The sequence below is a fragment of the Mustela nivalis genome, assembly GCF_964662115.1.
Source record: "Mustela nivalis genome assembly, chromosome: 9".
Classification (NCBI taxonomy): Eukaryota; Metazoa; Chordata; class Mammalia; order Carnivora; family Mustelidae; genus Mustela; species Mustela nivalis.
The window spans coordinates 80,820,364-80,839,286 of record NC_139028.1 but is presented as its reverse complement, the minus strand read 5'-3'; the positions used below and the strand labels follow the sequence as shown (position 1 = coordinate 80,839,286).

General features: G+C 48.6%; 1 protein-coding gene across 4 annotated transcripts in view; it reads right to left on the bottom strand.

Annotated features, from left to right (window-relative positions):
- The window catches only part of SLC6A5 (solute carrier family 6 member 5), a 66,811-nt gene extending 50,194 nt beyond the window's left edge, over positions 1–16,617 (bottom strand). Inside the window, exons 1-3 of one of the 4 annotated variants that reach the window (XM_082747364.1) lie at positions 6,179–6,464; positions 4,256–4,792; positions 1,344–1,482 (exon numbers count right to left, since the gene is read on the bottom strand). In XM_082747364.1, coding sequence (XP_082603490.1) covers positions 1,344–1,482; positions 4,256–4,792; positions 6,179–6,181 — 679 coding nt within the window. In that variant the 5' untranslated portion in view covers positions 6,182–6,464. Of the gene's footprint in view, positions 1–1,343; positions 1,483–4,255; positions 4,793–6,178; positions 6,465–16,462 lie in introns of those variants that run through there. The other 3 variants (XM_082747366.1, XM_082747367.1, XM_082747365.1) reach the window with 3 other exon arrangements.
- Positions 16,618–18,923: the final 2,306 nt, after the last annotated feature.

Sequence of the window (18,923 nt, the reverse complement as noted above, 5' to 3'; positions counted from 1 at the left end):
GAAACTCCCTCCCTAGCCCCATCCTGCCGTACCCAGCTGCCCACTGTCAATGGAAACCTTAGTATAGCATCTCCAGCCCAATTCCTGAATCCTGAGCTGGGACTCCTGCTGAAAACCAAGTGGAAACCCAGCTAGGGGGCCTAGGTTTGTATGGCCGGCACACGTTCTTCGGTTTCTAGGGCATCTCTGATGGCAAAGGGTCTATAGTCCTCCTAAGTACTTGTCAGTGCGTCCTTATTTGGAATTAGAGGGGAGAAGGCCTGTTTTTCTATTTTAATCACCCCAGGGGGAAGCACCTGTCTCCTGTCCCGAGCCCACCCAAAAGAAAACAAAATAGGAATAGGAAAATCCTAACCTGGGGGCGGGGGTGAGGGTCTCTTTGGTCCTAGGAGGGAGTCTAGGTTGCAAATTCCTATTCTGAGATGGGAACTTGTTAGTTTGGGCAGTGTGGGGCAGGCAAGCCTCTGGTTAAGCGGCTTCAGGGTGGCAGAGGGCAAACAAAAGGGACCTGGAACGTGCTGGGTGCTGGGTCCCTCCTCCTTGGTGAGCACACATGACGTACAGGGGATTCTAGCGGACTGGCAGCTGGCGTGTGCCTAACCCGCATCTTTACCATTTCCGAAATGATTTTCCTTCAAAAGCAGCTTCTTCCACCCAGTGAAGACCAATGAAACGGAAACCGGTTTTGCCAATTTGGCTAAAGTCAAAATCTGTCCCGCACGTGCCCAAGAGGGTGTATCTGTGGGGATACTTCTGAGAGGGTTTAAAAAAAAAACTTTTCTTAAATTAAAAAAAATATTTTTTTCTGAGAGATTTTTGAGAGTACAAGCCCCGGCTTCTCTCCACTCACGCTGTGTGTTTTGCTCAGTCTGCATTATGCGTGACTCAAGTACCCATTCCCAAAGTCTCCCAGGTAGGCTCAGATTTCCAGGTTATAATCTTAAACCGTCCTTAATTTGGTGTCCAGGACCACACAGCTACTGTACTACAGCACACATAAAGTGTGCTGCTACCAGAATATTCGTCAGCTAAATTAGAGTTTGAACTCCCCTCTGTCAATGCCCACTTGGCTGGGGAGCCAGTCCCACGGGCTGGTTCAGTGGGGGATCAGGGAGGCCCACCTCTCCCCAGTCTCCTGATAAAAGCCTCCTGCATCCAGGGCCTACCAGTTACAGTGCCTCCGGCCCTCTGGCTCAGCAGTGATGCCTACCCGGGATGGGGCTGGAGCGTGAGGAGGCTGGGGAGCCTCCCCTCCCAGCCCCCTCCCAGGGCTCTGCGCACCTCCCCAACCCGCAAGTGCCCGCCCCGCCGCGCCGTAGGCGGAAAGACCGGAAAAGCCGTACCTCCCCCGTTCTGGAAGGCCAGGTAGGGAAACCTCCAGACATTGCCCAGCCCCACTGCATACCCCACCATGGACAGGATGAAGTCCAGTTTGCTGGACCAGTTCCCTCGGGCCTTATTCTCATCCCCTTGCTCGTCCTCCTGGGGGCGGAAAAGCACATTGTCGGATAACAGCCCCGGGGGGGAGGGGGGGGTCGGTCGCAAGCAGGCCCCATTCCGCCCCTCCCCCCTGCTGAGGGTCTTTCCCGGCAAGCAGGCCCCCATTTTCCAACCGAGGATGCATTGGCAAGCAGGACCCCAATCTGGAAGAGAAGATGCATCTCCAAGCAGGGCCCTCACCCCTCAACCCTGCACTGAGAGCCTTCCAGCAAGCAGGCTCCCAATTCGGATCTGAAGATTCCTCTTCAACAGACCCCTAAACCCCTCCTTCCCAATTCCTGCAGTCAGGGCACACCAGCAAGCAGCTTTCCCCAAACCCTGAACCTGTTGGTTGGTTGCAAGCAGGTCCCTCCATCCCCAACCCCTGACCAAGAGTTCAATTGGCAAGCAGCCCCCCCCCCCCATATCATGCCTAGATAGCAAGCAGATCCCTAAGAACCCCCTCCCTTCCCTAAACCCTCAACACAGGCCTTCCTCAGCCCTTTCTCCCTCTGGAGTCTGCTAGTCCAGAAAGAGAGCTGCGATGCCCAAAGCCAGCCAGAGCCCCTGCCTCAAGTTCTCTGCCAACGCCTTCAGGCAGAACTTGCCTCGTCTGCTAATTTAAGGGGGCCACCTCTCAACACCAGGGAAAGGTGAAAAGGCAGGAGGGAGACGTGGGTGTGAAACAAGAGGAAGGATAGAGAAGAGACAGGATATCTAAAGCCTTGAGTTCTGGTCTAAACTTTACCACTGGATAATCCCAGGCTAGCCACTTGCTCTCTCCGCGCCTCTGTGCCCCCATCTGAAAAAACGAGGGGCTCAGAATAACTATCCCCTGAGGCACTTTCCGGCTCCAGCAATCTATGGACCTTTGAGGCTCACCTCTCCAAATTCACCCTAAGATGCTCTCTTAGGGGCAATACCTTGTTCTGGAATGCCTCACTACTAAGCACCAAAGGACGGGGGTGAAGCCACCTCAAATAAATTCAAAATGCTCAGGACACCTGGACACCACACAAAGGTTCCAGGGACCCAAGTCACTGCCTGGCTTCTGCCTCCTCAGTCATACTTCATTTCCTATTCTAGCAACCTGGTAGGTCTCACACTCTGACACAGGCTGTGGGCGGTAAAGAAGCTATCAGGACAGGAGGAAGTCTCTGAAGAGAGGAGGGCCAACGTAGGTGTCAGAAAGGCAAGAACAGAAAAATGGGCAGAGATGAAGATAGGCAAATACCGGGCTTCATCTGCTCTGAACATCTGCAACATCCCCCCCACCAACACTCCCTCCCAGGCACACCACCTCCCGCCCCACACACCATCCCTTTCTTCCCCAGCTAAAGGGGTGGGAGTTCCAGCTGCTTTTGCCGCAGTGCGGAGGTTAAGCAAGGCATCTGAAACAATTTTCTGCCTCCACCTGGGTTCACACTATTGGGCCACATGCTGTCAGAGGCAGCTAATATATACAGACAAACGCTCCAGAAGTGGACTCCCAAAAGAGGGGCAGGTGGGAAAGCCTCCGTGTACGTACGTTCATTTCTAGTTCTTATTCTAATATTTGGGCTCCTGCAGTGTGAGCCTGTGGATGAGTGTGTGTGTGTGTGTGTGTGCGTGTGCGTGTGTACCTACAAACACTAGAATTACCATGAACACAAGCGCTGTATAAATCTGAAATCTCACACAGGCAGATGTCTTGATTCGGGCACCCACCACGGGATGCTTGCCTAGCCCCCAAGCCCAGAGAAGGGGAGGAGACTGCAGAAAGACTGGGGGTGGGGAGGGAAGAGCTAAAATAGGTGAGACAGGACTGAGGAGGGAAGAGATCAGAGGAAGGAGAGGGATGGCAGGGACATGGAAGAAGACAAGAGCCCACGAGAGAGGGTAATAGTGACCAGTATTAGCTGCCTTATCCCTAACCCAGAATTGGGATTTTGTGGATTTTTCATGCCTCTGGTTGAGCATAAAAGATCAAATCCAGAGGTGGGTCCAGGTTTGTGGGGCATGGAACTTACTCATTTGAGATATTTCCCCTTAAAATAAGAACACCAAAATATACAAAGTTATGATAACGAAGTAAGATGCTGGGTTTTGGAAGGGTCCTGAAGCTTAAGCTTCGAAGCAGCTTCATGTAAACCCACCTCTCATCAATCAGTGAGTTCTTATATGATAACTGGTAACTCTGAGTGAAAAGGCTGAGATACTTAAACTGTTATTCCCTGCCGTGCGGGGGAGGAGGGGAGGCAGGGGCTGTGTTCCGTGGTATTCATTTGTTTTTTAATTTTTATTTTTAATAGTAGGCTCTGGCCAGCGTGGAGCCCACTCGTGGGGCTTGAACTCAGGACCCTATGTTGAGATCCAGCCGGAGGCTCAACTGACTGAGCCACCCAGGTGCCCCTTTTTAATTTTTTTTTAATTAAGGAAAAACATTTTAAAAGACTCGGTCATAGACAAAAGGGGGAGTCCTGTTTTCATAAACCTATCTGCCTCAACTGCTTAACGAAGCTGCACACCAATGTCTGAGACTACCGAGAATGGGGAGGGACAGGTAGTGGCAGCTCCTGAGTTCTCAATTTCTTTGGCAGGGTCACTACGGCCCTCACGCCCTGAACTGGGGACCCCAGCGCAGTGCGAGCTTCCGAAGCCCCAAAGCTGCCTCCCGCATCCATTACCTGGCACTGCCAACCGGTCTCCCCATCAGCACACGTGCACCCGCCACAGCCCGCTCGCCTCGCACGCCTAGGGAGCAGGAGGCGGCGCGGGCTGAGCGCGACCTGCTTACCTGGGCGACAGCGGTGGCCACGCTGCCCGGGAGCACGGACGTGATTCCATCCGTGCCCAGCACCACGGTGCTCTGGCTCATATTCACCCAGCCCACAGCCGGGGTATTGTTCCGCTCCAGGGTGCCCTTGCCCACACTCACGTTAGCATCCCCCTCTGGGCCGCGCAGGGCCGGAATCTTACAATGAAGAGCGTTGCCGGGCTCGGCGGCCCCAGAAGGAGCGGCGGCCTGCGCGCTGCGCGCCTCGTTCAAGTCCCTCAGAGCTGCGGAGGCCGCCGGCGCCCGCGGGCTACTGAGTTTGCAAGTCCCCACTCCCGGCCGCTCGGTCTCGCAGGCTCGCGGGTCAGGGGACTGGAAAGTTTGGGCGCCTGTGGAAGCGGACCTGGGCACACGCGGCGTTGGCGCGGCGGCGGCAGCGGGAAGCTCCTGCTCCGGGCTCGTCCTGGGTGCGCACGGGCCATCGCGGTGGCCCACCGCCATCGCCGCCCCCAGGCTGTTGGCTGGTTGTGTGTTCATTTCTTTGGGAGCACCGCAATCCTGCAAATACAATGTGAAGTTCGTGCACACACACAAAGTCACGGCTGCTTTTAAAATACCTGTACCTGCATATAAAGACGTTCACCACTCAGGTCCAGACACGAGATCTACGGAATAAACTGGAATCTGAATTTTTTTTTCCCCTCTCCAAGAAAAACCGTATTTCCCAATTTGCCCGTCTTGGCAATAACCAGATGGCATAAAGCGGTTACTATTCCTCTCTTTGATCGTGGGAAAACTAAGGAAATAGAATTTTTTTTTGGAGAGGGGGAGAAGAGGAGGGTGGAAATAACCCTACAGCCATGAGCTCCCTGATCTCTTTGGATTTCACATCACGGCTGTAGGTGCCCACCTCCCCATCACCATTGTAGAAAGATTCTTTAATTTTCCGCCCCATTTCCTTTGTCATTCAATAATGCACATTGCTTTTTTTTTTTTTTTTTTTTAAGCGATAGGCAAGCTGTGGCCACAAAGCTGATGCCCTGGTACCAGCGGGGTTTTCAGGCCAAATCAGTTGTGCAAATCCCAGCGCACCATCCCTACCCTCCAGGTAGCAAAGGTAGGGGTAAGGGCTGCAATCAACACAACAAGAACAACCCCACAACCACCATAATAAACCAGATGTACAACACAAGAGAGTAACGAGGTTTGTTATCTTATACAACCTACACACTTCCAGATTCCCAGATATGTAAAACAGCATGCAAAGTTTTTGGATTCTCCTTCTCCCTCCAATAACTAACCACAGGAGTCTATTGTCCTTCCTGCCCCTACACCTGCTTGGGGGCCAAAACTCAGGACTAATTTTCATTTGCTTTTTCTCAATTGAGTTTCAAATGAAGAGAAATGCCTGCGGTGCTTTTTCTGTCTGCTTCCTCTCCTCCTGTTATCTTTCAGGGCTCCCTAAAAATTAGCACTATTATTTACTACTATACTGTAAGAATGGTCATATAACCTTCACCTCAACAGCACACATCTCATCTAACCATCTTTCATAAATGCACAGAACAGAACTCATTAATTTGCAGCAGATCTAAGTACCGTGGCTCCAGCAAGCGTTCTTATCTCAATAGCCTCTAGGACTCGCCCCTCGCGCCTAGCCTCAGTACCGGCACCTGGCTTTCAACACCGAGGACAGTGCCCAGGGTCCCAGTTAAGAGATCCCTCCAACCTCCACACTCAGGAAACTCTTTCCGACCTCAAGTGATGCTCGCAAAAAAACAAAAAACAAAAAACAAAAAACAAAATACCTACAGCTGTGAGAACTGCCCTCCCTTCCTCTTCCAAAATGCACAGAACACTTCAAAAAGAAGTATTCTAAACGAATCTGCCCTCCCTCCACCCACGGCTCCCTCTTCTCTTAAAAGAACAAAAGCAAACACTCACCATGTCTGACACCGGCAACAGATTGAACCGGTTGAGAGTGAAACCAGCTATTGACAAGACTGGGTTTGACTCCAGCAAGAGAGGCGCTTTCTATATCTCCTTGGGAAAGGCCAGGTTTGCGTCAGTGCAAAGCAAGGTGCCCTTCGTTTGACATTTTCTTGATAACACAAGTTTGATAAATCATTACCCCCTTGGATTCGAGTTTTAAAGGGACAACAGCCGGGAGTACGCTGGCCAGTTGTCCCTCCGGCGGGAGGGGGCTGCGTGTTTGACGTGACTCATGTGGGTCTGATTACTAAACCGAAGCCGGCGGGAGGGGATGACAGAAGTTTGCCTCCTCCTAATTAAGGGAAACATGGGAGGGACACGTCCCACTGCACCCAAGGCGAGGCGCAGCCGCCAACAGAGCGGATTGGGCTATGAGGTGGAAGAGGGGGAAGGAATTAAATCACTGTCATATTTCCGTCTTTTTCTTCCTCTAGATCCCATATCTGCCTCTCCGATCTGCCGGGCGGAGTCCACAATATTACCCAGAGATCGAGGGTCTGCACGTAGCACCACAGCTCTGGGATGGCTGGCGCTCACTCGTCCTTCATTTATAAAGATGTACCTGCCCGCGTGTATGCGGACTTCAGATCCTCACAGCCTTACCCTAGGAGACAACCAGTGCCAGAGGGCTGTTAGCCCTCCCAGAAAACTAGGGGTTTCGCTTACAAACTGAGGTCTAATATTTGCCTTCCTATTTTTAAAAAAGGATTTTATTTATTTGACACAGAGACAGCTAGACAGGGAACACAAGCAGGGGGAGTGGGGGAGGGAGAGAGAAGCGGGTTCCCAGGGATCCCGACTCTGGGCCAGATCCCAGGACCCTGGGACCATGACTTCAGTCCAAGGCACACGTTTAACGAATGAGCTACTCAGGCGCCCCTGCCTTCCTGTTTTATCTCTATTAACACAAAAGACATTCTGGGTAAAATTGTGACTGTTCTCGTATTTTTTAGGCTCCTCTGAAAATACTTTCGAGAAATAAAGAGGAAATTATTTTCAAGAGTGACTTCGTTCTTAGGTCACTTTCAAAGTCAAAAGACACCCATTCTTTATTCATAGACCCTCAATAAAACCCCACCACAGCCCCGCCGGTGGAAGTGCAAGGTTTGCGAAATGCTTCAAATCGCGATCTCCAGCAACCAGGCAGCACGGCTGGGCAACCGGGAAGCCACAGGAGGACAGGATGATCTACCGTACTGCGGCGGGAGCGAGGGGTGGCCCTAAAGATGGACTTTCCTGTTAGTACAAAGCAAGGGCTATGATCAGAAGAAAGGGAAGACACCTTTACAAAGACGACTAAAAGGGGATTCGTAATAAAACGCTTCCCCTCTCTCCTTTCTGGCCGGCCTCCTTGGGGGAACCCCTGGCCTCAGGGGTTGGGAGTCTAGGAAGGCACTCAGTCTCTTCCCTGCCGTCCGCAGCCCGCCCCTCCGCCTCGGGGTCGGTTCCGTCGCACTCGGCTGGGCCGTCCCCACGCGGCAGTAGGACAATGCCGCGGAGGCCGCAGGGGGAGGCTGCGGCGGCAGATTGCGGTGAGCGCCCGGGGCGCTGCGGAGACCCCTCCCGCCTCCTTTCGACCTGCTCGAGAGCGCTCGGGTGCCGCGGTTCACTGGCTAGCCCGCCTGGCCCTTCCGAGGGCAACCAGCTGGGACCCACGGTCTGCACTAGGATGGAACGAGCATAGGTTCCCTGATAAAGCCTTCCTTGCGAGTCGCCTTGCTTGCCGGGTTTCAGGTCGCTTTTTATTGTAGTTTGGAGTTAGCATTTATTAAGCTCTCAATATTGAACCATTGTGCAAGAGCTTTCCATGAATTATTACATTTAGCTTTGGCAACAGCCTTTGAGAAGCCCGGGAAACTGAGGTTTAGAAAGTCTCGTTCACACCCCGGATATCTCCCCCCACCCTTCCTACTTGGACGTCGCGGGGACCCACTCGCCCTCTCTTTGGAGGCGCGCTCCTCAGGAAGCCAAGCGGGGTCGGGGAGGAGGAGTAAGGAAGACCCGGGTGGGACTATGCTGGGCTCTGGCAGTAGGAGGGTCAACAGACCAGGCGGGGCCCAAAAGCCCGCAGGCGCACGTGTTTCCGCTTCGGTGGGCGCTAGGAAACACCCCAGACTCTGGGAGCCCCGGGGAAAGCCGAGGGAGCCTTATTGGAGCTTCTTCCGAAACAGGCCCCAGTTTCCAAGGAGCCAAACCAAGATGCCAGACGGGTAAGGGGCAGGCTTGACAGCCCCCACTTCCAAGCAACGAGGCGCGGCCCTGGGTCGGGTAGGTCTCCCCCGTCCTCCCCCACCGCTGCCCCCCCTGCTGCTGGCCGGGTACAGACTTTCTCCGCCGGCAGTCACGACTTGGAAAGGCTCTGGCCTTTCTACGTGCATCTGAGCCGCCCCCGCCGTGCGTGGGAGCGGGTGGCGCGTTCACTTGCACCCCGACGTTCCGGGGCGCACTGACGTCCCAGGCTGGGGCCGGACCCGGGAGTACTGCGGTCCTGGGCACAAGTGACGCTCCCGCCCCCGCTCAGCCCCCAGGCCTGACGTGTTGCCAGCGGGCCCTCCCCGGCCAAATGCGCACTTGGGTTCCCGCGCGGCGCGGGTCACGCGTCGGGCCCTTCCGAGGCGGTTGACGCGCAGGGAAGGCTGCGGGGTGGGGGCGTGGTGGTGGAGGCGCTACTTGAGCTTCCCACCTCTCCCCACTTCCAGCCGCAAGATTCTAGAAAGGAGGGGCTGCGTGCCGAGTGGAGGGAGGGTCTGGGCCGGGGAGGCCAAGAGGGGTCGCTGTGAAGCCCGCGCGGAGGCCGGGGTGCGGCCCGGCGGGCAGCAGGATGGGGGTGTGCGAGGGCGGGAGGGAGCGAGCACCGCGAGGCTGAAGGCCCGGGGCAGCTCGTCGGGTGTGCGGCTGGGTGTCCGCGCTTGGGCGGCGCCGGGATGGAGCCGCAGTATTAAAAAAAAGAATTAGAATAAAAGGTGCCAGTCCTGCGGACTCGGGCCTCCGCCCCCGCCCTCCGCGGCGCCTGTTTGGAGTGATAATCTGGCCCGCGCGCCGCCGCCAAAGAGGCCGTAAATCCGCATCCATCACCGCGTAGCCATTCGGTCGGAATTAACCAGTCACTACGGCCTTAATTACTTTGTCAAAGATGAAAAATAGTAATTGATTTCGCCCTCGATCACTTTGCCCCCCGCTCCCTGCAGATAAGCACATAAATAGCTATTTTGTGAAAATCCGGATCTATAAGGCATTTGTGGGGGGAGAGGGTGGCGTCTACTGAAGAAGGGGCCGCCCCGGTCCGGTGTTTGTGCCACGACACGGGGGACAAACTGTTTGGAACCCAGGCAGGAGAAGGCCTGGAGTGCGGCCCGCCGCATTCGGGGTGCTACCCTCCGCCCCACGAGGGAAGAAGACAGGAGGGAGAGGAGTAGGGGGTTTTACCAGCGCCTGCTCTGGGGTTAGCTGGCGCTGGCGGTACCAGCCTCCTCTCCTCCTCGGGAGAGCAGGTGAGAAAGAGCGAGGGGCTAGTTTGAGAGAAACGGGAAGAAACTTGCCTAAGGCCAGCGGGCAGAGCTATGACTTGAGCCCAGATCTGTGTTGACTCCGGCCCACCCCACCACTTGGGATGCTGGCGTTGGGGTGATTTCCAGCGTAAACACCTTGAACCTCTATAGACAGTAGATGCGGAGGCTCAGTGTGGGTTTCAGGTGTCATTGACAAGAGACAAGAATCCCTGCTGTATTTTTGTCTCACTTGCCCACTACTGTCCAGTTCCACTGCAGTGTTGTTTTCTGCTATGAATATGGATTCCATAGACAGACTTCGCCACCGCCCAGCCTTTGTGACCTTGAGGGTGAATTCTCCATCTGTAAAATAAGGATGATGAGAGTCCTGACTCAAGGGTTATTTGAGGCTTAAGTGGGAGTAGGGTGTCTAGAAGGGTCAGCCGCCCGGTTTGCTATCAATAAACAATCTTTATTACTCAGGCTGGAAAAATTATCTGTTTGAAGTCCATCAGATTAGCAAATAAAACAGTTCCTTCTCCCTAGTCCAGAAGGTTTAAAATGGGTAGACACGCACAGAGTGGAAAGCCGTACAAAGCAGATAATCGTTTTTGCAACATTTTCCCTTCTCATTCAGTGGTTTGGTCATACAATAATCAAGTATGTATCTTCATTACAAGACAACTGGGAGCATCCTGAAAAGGTACCCAAGCACAGAGGTGCTGTGACCGTTGTCAGGAGACACCTTTTGTTTAGATCAAGATAAATCTCAAGAAAAAAGACAGAAGGTAGGAGATTTGTAATGAGCTTTACTGTCCAGTTCTCATCTGGACCTCAGGTGTCAGGGAGAACCGAACTAATCAAGGACAGCTTCCCTCACCAAGGCATTTCAATAGAGTCCAAGGCTGGAAATCAGTGGCTCAGCTAAGTGACTAGTCTGCGTGCAAAATGTAGGTTCCAAATCCTGAGACTCAGACAGGCAGGACGCTTGTTCCTGAGTCAGCAGTGGGGATGATTCTCACTTCACTGCAGCAAAACACAGGGCAGTGGGCGCAGGCGCAGATGTAGATAAGTTTAGAACAAGCTGCAAAGGACATTCAAGGTCATTACAGTCCCACATGTCTCCCTTACCAGTGAGAAAACAGAGGTCGAAGGAGGCAAAGCAAATGCGCGAGGTCACTTGCAAATGAGAAACAAAGTCTAGCATCTATTCTTTTAAAGGGAAAGAAAAAGAAAAGGACTGTGCTCTCCTTTGATCCAGCAATTCCACTCTTAGGAATCTACTGGAAGAAATAATGGCTCAGTACAAGAATGTTGATTATAGCATGGTTGATTAAAAAAAGCCCAGGGAAAAAATATCCACATGAGATAAATTATAGAGCTAAAATATGGAATGATTTGCAGCTGTTAAAAAGCATGATTTAGAGCCACACAGTCAGCTCAGACAGATTTTCATGAGGAGTTGTGGGAGAAAAGCAAGATGCATTAAAAGGTATATAACATGATCTGACTGTGTGTGTGTGTGAGGGAGAGAGAGGGAGAGAGAGACAGAGACAGAGAGAGCTCCAGCACCATGTGAAAACACACATACCGGCACCCAGTGTGCTTTGGGATAAGTGGAGTGGAAAGGAGAGAGAGAAGACATAAAAAGGACAAACAAAAACAAAGAAACAGGAAAAAGAGGGGGAAAACCATACGTTAAAAAAGGTTGTAATTGTCCTAGTCATCAATTTATGCAAAAAAAAAAAATTGTACAAATGATATTTTTAAAATTCAGCCCTAGAAACTACTGCTTTAATTAATGAGGATGTTCACCTAACAGGCTACTTCTATTACAAAGTATTCAGCCTCTATCCATCTTACTGTCTTCCTCTGAGGAGCAGAACTCAGAAAAAAGAATTCAGTTAATTAAGAACCCGAGCCACTAATATTTGGCTAGTCTTCCTTCTAAAGCCCTGGCATTTTTATCTGCTAGCTCTGCTGGGCTGGAACTGTTAGAGGACATGGTGTGGAAAACATGAGAATGCTCTGAGCCTCCCATCCCCATCTTTGTAACGTATGTTCAACTACGAAATAAACTAAAATTAACACTACACTGAAAATTTCCAGTTTCTAATTCTTCCATAGTGACAATATCAATGCTATATTGATAAATATATTGATAAATATATTAATAAATAACATATTTATTTCTTTCCTCTGCTCCTTATTCTCATCATTCTTCAAGTAGTCCTGCTTTATAAGTTGTATATGTTTGATTAACTGATGAATGTTCTCCTTCCAAGTTCACATTCTTCCCTGTTTATCCATCTGTCAAATTTCCCAAAACCCCAAATGGAAGATACCAGGTAACAGAAGTCAAGTCTCAAATATATTCATTATTGGAAATAAGAGATTTCTAATACATCACGTGCAAGAAAATTGTTGCTTTATGTCTACAGTGTTAATAAAGAAGATTCTCTGTTTTCTCTTGAATGTTCCTTTTTCCCTTCTGTTGTTGTCCTAGTTAGTGAAATTAAAAGAAAAAAAAAAATGAGTTCAAAGTCATGCAGACCTAGCAGGAATTCCCACAAGTAGAGCGGAACAGATGTTGGGAAGAATCACTATAAAAGTAGTTGATGGAGTTAAAGCAAGGCTATTGAGTTGAATCTGAATGAAGTTCAGAAAGACACAGTGGTCGAGACAATGGTCCAGGACATGGGACTTTGAAAATTCAAGACTCTTTATACCAGTAGGTAACACAGATAAGTTTCAGGACTTAAGATTTTGTCACTTGGTAGTACCCTTGTAAATTGGGCCCAAGGGACTATGGACATTGGCATCAAATTTGGTACTGCTGGTTCCAGTAATCTGCTGCACTCAGTACAGGACAAGACCATATCAAACAATGGCAGCTCAGTCTACGATCTTTGAAAGACAGGCCAGTGTTAATTTATTATGATGGTAGTTGTCTCCTGGGATATCACCATTAGAGTCTAGAAATGATCCGTGAAATCTTTTAACATAATCTCTTCAGGTCTGCATTCTGTTTCAGAGTGTTTCTATTTTGTTTCTATTTTCAGTCTCAAGGTGTTTCTGGATGGGAGTAACTTGATATATTTATAGATGTTGATCTTTTTACGGTAATTTAAAATTAGACCTAAGTCAAGAGTTTGAATCTGCTTTATGTCTACAGTGTTAGTAAAGAAGATTCAGCCACTTAACTCGCTGTGTGTTCTCCAGTGGTTACTTATTTTGTGAGCCTTGTTTTCCCTTTCAGTAAAATGGGGTTTCTTTGGTGATTAAATGAGATAAAGTACATGAAAACTTCTAGAATAGTGTTTGGCTTGGACAAAGAGCTCCTTCTATCTTGAGAAATCAGGTTTTAGTAGGCTTGAAAGTTACTGCCTGAATTGTGACACTATTATTCCCCTAAACACGTAACAAAATGATTCCTTTCTGTAGATCTAATATTACAGGATAGTTGCTAGGAATTACTCTCCCTATCTTTCCTTTAAAAAAAAAAAAGATTTTATTTATGTATTTGAAAAAGCAGGAGCAGGGAGGAAGGGCGGGGGCTAGTGCAGAGAGAGAGGGAGAAACAGGTTCCCCGCTGAGCCAGGGAGCCTAAAGCAGAACCTGGGTATTGTGACCGGAGCTGAAGGCACACGCCTAAGCCTCCCCGTGCTCCTTCCTTATCTTTCTTGATGGGACATGATCTTTGCCTGGTGACTTTTTTCTTTCTTTCTTAAAAGTTCCAGGCCTAGTCAGTCTACGCCTCTGCATCTGCAGTGTCCTTTGCCCAAAATGTTCTCCCTCCAGAGAGAATTCCTAACTATACCTTTAGACCCACTGCCCAAAACCTATCTCCTCTCAGAGGCTTTTTTTTTTTTTTTAAAGATTTTGTTTACTTATTTGACAGAGATCACAAGTAGGCAGAGAGGTAGGCACAGAGAGAGAGAGGAGGAAGCAGGCTCCCTGCAAAGCAGAGAGCCCAATGTGGGGCTTGATCCCAGGACCCTGGGATCATGACCTGAGCCGAAGGCAGAGGCTTTAACCCACTGAGCCACCCAGGCACCCCCTCTCAGAAGCTTTTAATGAACAGAGTTAGTATCTCCATCCCGTGTGCCTCCCTAGCACTTGGTGCATTCTAATTATTTTCATGTAGGAAAGACACGAGCCATCGGTGGCTACTTCTGTTTAAATTAAAATTAAATGAAAATAAAATAAAGTGTAAAATTCCATTCTTCAGTCACCTAACTACGTTCTTAGTACCCAATAGCTACTTGCACTGGACAGTACAGAGGACATTTCTATCATTGCAGAAAATTCGATTGCACTGCCTTTCTAAGTTGTGAACACGTCAAAGGCAGGCGTTTTAAAGGCTTGATGTTTTAAAAACATCAAGTTTAAAAAAGTTTAAAAAACATCAAGTCAAAGGCTTGATGTTTTAAAAGCGCTGTATTTCTACTTGTACTGACATGCCGAAGGCATTCAAGGTTTTCGAATGAGTGCCTTAAAAATCATAGAATAGCCTCCTGATTTCTTATATGTCAACTTACTGTCTTCTCTAAAACATATTATTTTGTATTTTAATTAGTTTTTATTTTGTTTTTCTCATTATAAAATCAATACATGTTCATTAGAAAATTTGGAAAAGCTCAAAGAACATAAAAATATATAATCCCACAACTCCAAAATATATCCTGTTAACATTTTGCTCTAAGACTTTCTAGACTTTCATGTATAGAAAGATGGTTTTTGTATTTACAATATCGAGATAATGCTGTTCATAGTCTTTTGGAATCTGCTTTTTTTCCCCACTTATATAGTTGATATACTCTGCATTATCATTTTTAATCACTTTTACTTGCCACAGATTTTTCATAATATATGAGAACATCACAATTTAACTAATAAGCTATTACTTCACATTTGGATTGTTTCATATGTCTATGTATTTAGAGAGGGAGGGAAGAAGCAGAGGGAGAGGATGAAGGAGAAAAAGAATCTTAAGCAGGCTCCACGCCCAGTGTGGAGGCTGATGTGGATAGAGCTCCCACAACCCAAGATTATGACCTGAGCTGAAATTCAGAGCGAGACACTTAGCCCACTGAACTACCCAGGCACCACCCCTCTCATATTTATTACAGATTATAATAAGTTACATTTAAAGGAATTGCATATTTCTGAAAATTGGATCTATCTTATCTGGAACAGTTTGAGGTCGACCTGAAAACATGGATAGGGACCTGTACATGAAAACAGACCCAACCCCTGAGCATAGGGTCACTGTACTCTGGGGTTTGTCCCAGTGATGCCCACTCTCCCCAGTGATGCCCACTCCCCCAGTGATGCCCAGCAATCTAGGGCTACAAAAATGCCATAGAACAAAAAGCCATAGTACATTTCCATAAGATTAAATCAGTTTTCTCTTTAGCATAAAGGAATTTTTAAGTGAAAAGAATATTACTTGTTAACTACAAATATTTATAATTGTCAGTATGCACACTACCCAAATTTTACAGCTCTTAGGACCAAAGAAAAAAGCCCATCTGTTTACACAGGATCTAATTAAACAGTTGTGAGAAATAATGCAAACATTATTGAAATGGGCAGAACTTGTGAATGCTTCCTCTACAGTGGAAATGCCTGATTCAGGGCTCTCTCTGTTTTTTACAGATGATATGGATGATGGCATGTTTTTCCAAGTCATTAACTTGGACACAGCTTTGGGGCCAAATGAGAAGCTACATCCAAACCATTCTAAAAGCCTGGGTGATTGGTGGAACTGACAAAGGAAGGACCCTCAGTCGTTCACTGCTGTGGGAGCATTTGGGGAGTGTGATTGCCTGTGACAACTCACGGTTCAGTGATTCCATTGTTTCATGAAGGCCTGGTTTCACTGATACTAAGAGAAAATGGTGGGTTTGTCCTCACATGGGTTATTCAAGGTGACACTGTCAAAGACATTTCCAATACTTTTTTCCCCCTTTAGAACCTTATTCTGTCAATTTGGCCATTAAAATGGTTTTTTAAAAAATTATATTACAGTAAAATACAACCAGAAAGAAAAAAAATAATCATCATCCCACCATGACTCTTTTATTTGCAAGGGACAGAAACCAACTCAAAATTATCTGAAGCTCAAGGTACCAAGTAATGTCTAGGTCAAAGTCAAAATGGAGCCAGCTTCAAGGTGGGCTGGATTCCAGGCTGCCCACAGCGCCACAGCATGAGGACCCTCTCTCTGAGTCCTGGACCCTATCAGTCCCTGTATCACATGTTTTCAGACTCCCCCAGAATTCTATGGACCCATGTTTACATACTATCATCCAAGGGGAAAAGAAAGCTGCATCCCAAACACAATCTGGGAAGCTTGGGGAAAGGACTCAAAGAGGCTAGACTCTGAGACAAGGCCTTTGATGCAGGTGGACTCTTTGGGAGGGGCACCCCCTGAGGGAGCAAGGAAGGTAAGACAGGAATGGGAGAAGAGTCAGGAAAGAGAGCCTCAGTGAGTTACCACTGTGGGCCATTGGAGTTTAGCCCCATTGGTCCCTCTGAGGCACCATGTCCAAATTCTCCCACCAGGGGACAAGGAAGGTAGGAGGCAAAGTGTCACAGACCCTCATCCCTTACTGGCTGGGGGTTGTTCCGGAGGGTGTTCATCCCCAGCTCTTGTCGAACTCTGCCCTTGAGCAGGGCAAGTTGTCATAGCACTGGAAAAATATCTACGTTTCTAAAACGGAGATAGTTAAGTCCTGCTTACCTCTCAAAGCTGAGGTGAAGATCAAATAGGACAAGAGAATGGTGAGAGCTAAGTAAACTGCAAAATACCGAGCAGTCTGTCGTGGCCGGCGTGACAAATCGACCAGGAACGTGAGAGTAAGAGGATGGTGAAAAGAAATTAAGAGACAAAGAGATGGGGGCAGGAGGAGCACGGAGGAGGATGTCCAACAGTGCCGATTTTATGCCACATCCTACAAGCATTTATAAGGCAGACCACAATACAAGGAGTGATACATCAGTATCTAGTCAGATAACCGCAAGTTCTTATAACAAGTTTATATTAACTACAAACAAATCTCGTGATGCCAGGTAGTCACAGCTAATGCTGTTAGCTACTATTGATGCAAGACAATCAACCAGGAAGTGGGTTATGGGAGGTACAGGAACAACAAGGACCAACTAAGAATTCATGACCCTGACCACATTGTTCCCTTCTGTAGGGAGAGCATGTGGGAAGTCACGTAGGCGAGCGCACCACACGTAGCACAGACCCTTTCTCAGTGTTACTCAACTTTCCTGTCCTTAACCCCTTATCAAGGCATCTGGACTTTAAAGGAGACACAAGTCAGGGCCTGATTTGATCCACGATTCCAACCATGCCGTAGCTTCCAACAGCAGTCATAGGAACTTGAATCTCTATTTATGGACCTGAGGCCCACAGATAGGTTCTCAATCACACAGGTGTCCGTGTATGTGTGTATGTTGCAGAACAAGGGTGTTTCCTAAAAGAAGCATGATCAAGAAGGTCACTTATCTAAGGACAAGGCTACTAGTGGACCTCAAATGAGGAAGGGAACCCATGAGCCAGACATGGCCATCTGCAAGCTGTACTGGTCACTATTTGTTTTCTTCTTCTTCCACGGTAACCGAGTTTAGCTGGGTACCTGGCACTTAAAGATGACATATCCAAATATTCCTCATAGCTCAGTGAGCCCTTGTCACTAAGTTCTGGCCAATGGTCTATGAGCAAATTCTGTGTGCTCTCAGGGTCTTGCCTTAAGAACCCTGAGCATATACTCCCTGTTCCTGTTGGCTGAGGGACAAGAGCAGCAGTCACCACTTTGGACTCACAAGTAAGAACCATGTGGGCTGGGCTGGGATGCCTGGGTGGCTCAGTGGGTTAAGCCTCTGCCTTCAGCTCAGGTCATGATCCCAGAGTCCTGGGATCAAGCCCCGCATTGGACTCTGCTCAGTAGGGAGACTCCTTCCTCCTCTCTCTCCGCCTGCCTCTCTGTCTACTTGTGATCTCTGTCTGTCAAATCAATCAATCAATCAATCGATCAATCTTGAAAAGAATGGCGGGGCTGCCTACCATGTCTTAGCTATGACATAAAACACAAATATATTTCTCTTGTTTAAGCTGCTGTCCTTTGGGGTTTCTTTGTTGTAGAAAATTAGTTTTGTTTTTTTGTTTTTTTTTAAATTTAGACTTTACCCTAATACATGTGAAACTGAGCCTGCCCCAGGTGGGAGCAAGGGTCTCCTGTCAAACTTAGGCCATATCCATGCAATAGACTATAGGATTACCTGCCATTCTGGCTGACTGGAAGACCAATGGGCACCATTTTTCTTGAATGCCGTTTTCTGTCAGCCTGGCCTGACAAGGTCACTTACAAGAGGCAAGCAGCATCTGTATCCGACTGAGGGCAGAGTGTGAGTCACCACCGCTACTCCAGCATTCTGTGCTGCTGTTGGGCTGGTTCCCACTCATTAGCTGTACCCCACTCATAATGAGAACAGGTCTTTGCCTGCCTGCAGGGATCAGGACTCTGTTTGGTACCTTGTATTCATAGCCTTAAGGGAGGCGGTAATTTTCAGACCAAGAAACAATCTCAGAAGTTGAATGAGTTACATGAAGCCATACAGAGCTGAGGAGTCAAGGCTGATGGGTGTCAGTCTACGGCCCATGCTGCTTCCATCTCAGGCATGGCCTTCAAATAAACGGCCTATTTCCAAGTACAGTTTAGGTTGCTTAACCACGTAAAACTGGCATCTGCTTATTGAGATGAGAATCCTGGCCCTTGGAAGCCCCCCCCACCCCAAACCATTCATTAACTGTTGCCCACCTTCTAGGCTTTTATCCTTTGAGAGGGTTTTTATTCTCTGGAAGCAAGTGTGACCATGCACATAGGAGCATGTGTCCTGGATACTTCTGAGAGCTGATGAAAGCTCTGGAAACATCCACACTGTTATGGGTTGAACTGTGTCCTCCCCCCACAAAAATATTTTGCAGTCCTAAATCCCAGGACCTCAAAAGGTGACTTATGGGGAAGGTAAAGTGTTTACAGAGATAATCAAGTTAAAATGAGGTCATGAGTGTAGTTCCTACTCCAGTATGACTGGTATCCTTATTAAAAAGGAAAATTCGGACATGGAGACAAAACACCTAGAGGAAAGATCTTGTGAAGGGACACAGAGAAGATGGTCATCTAGGGAGGCTT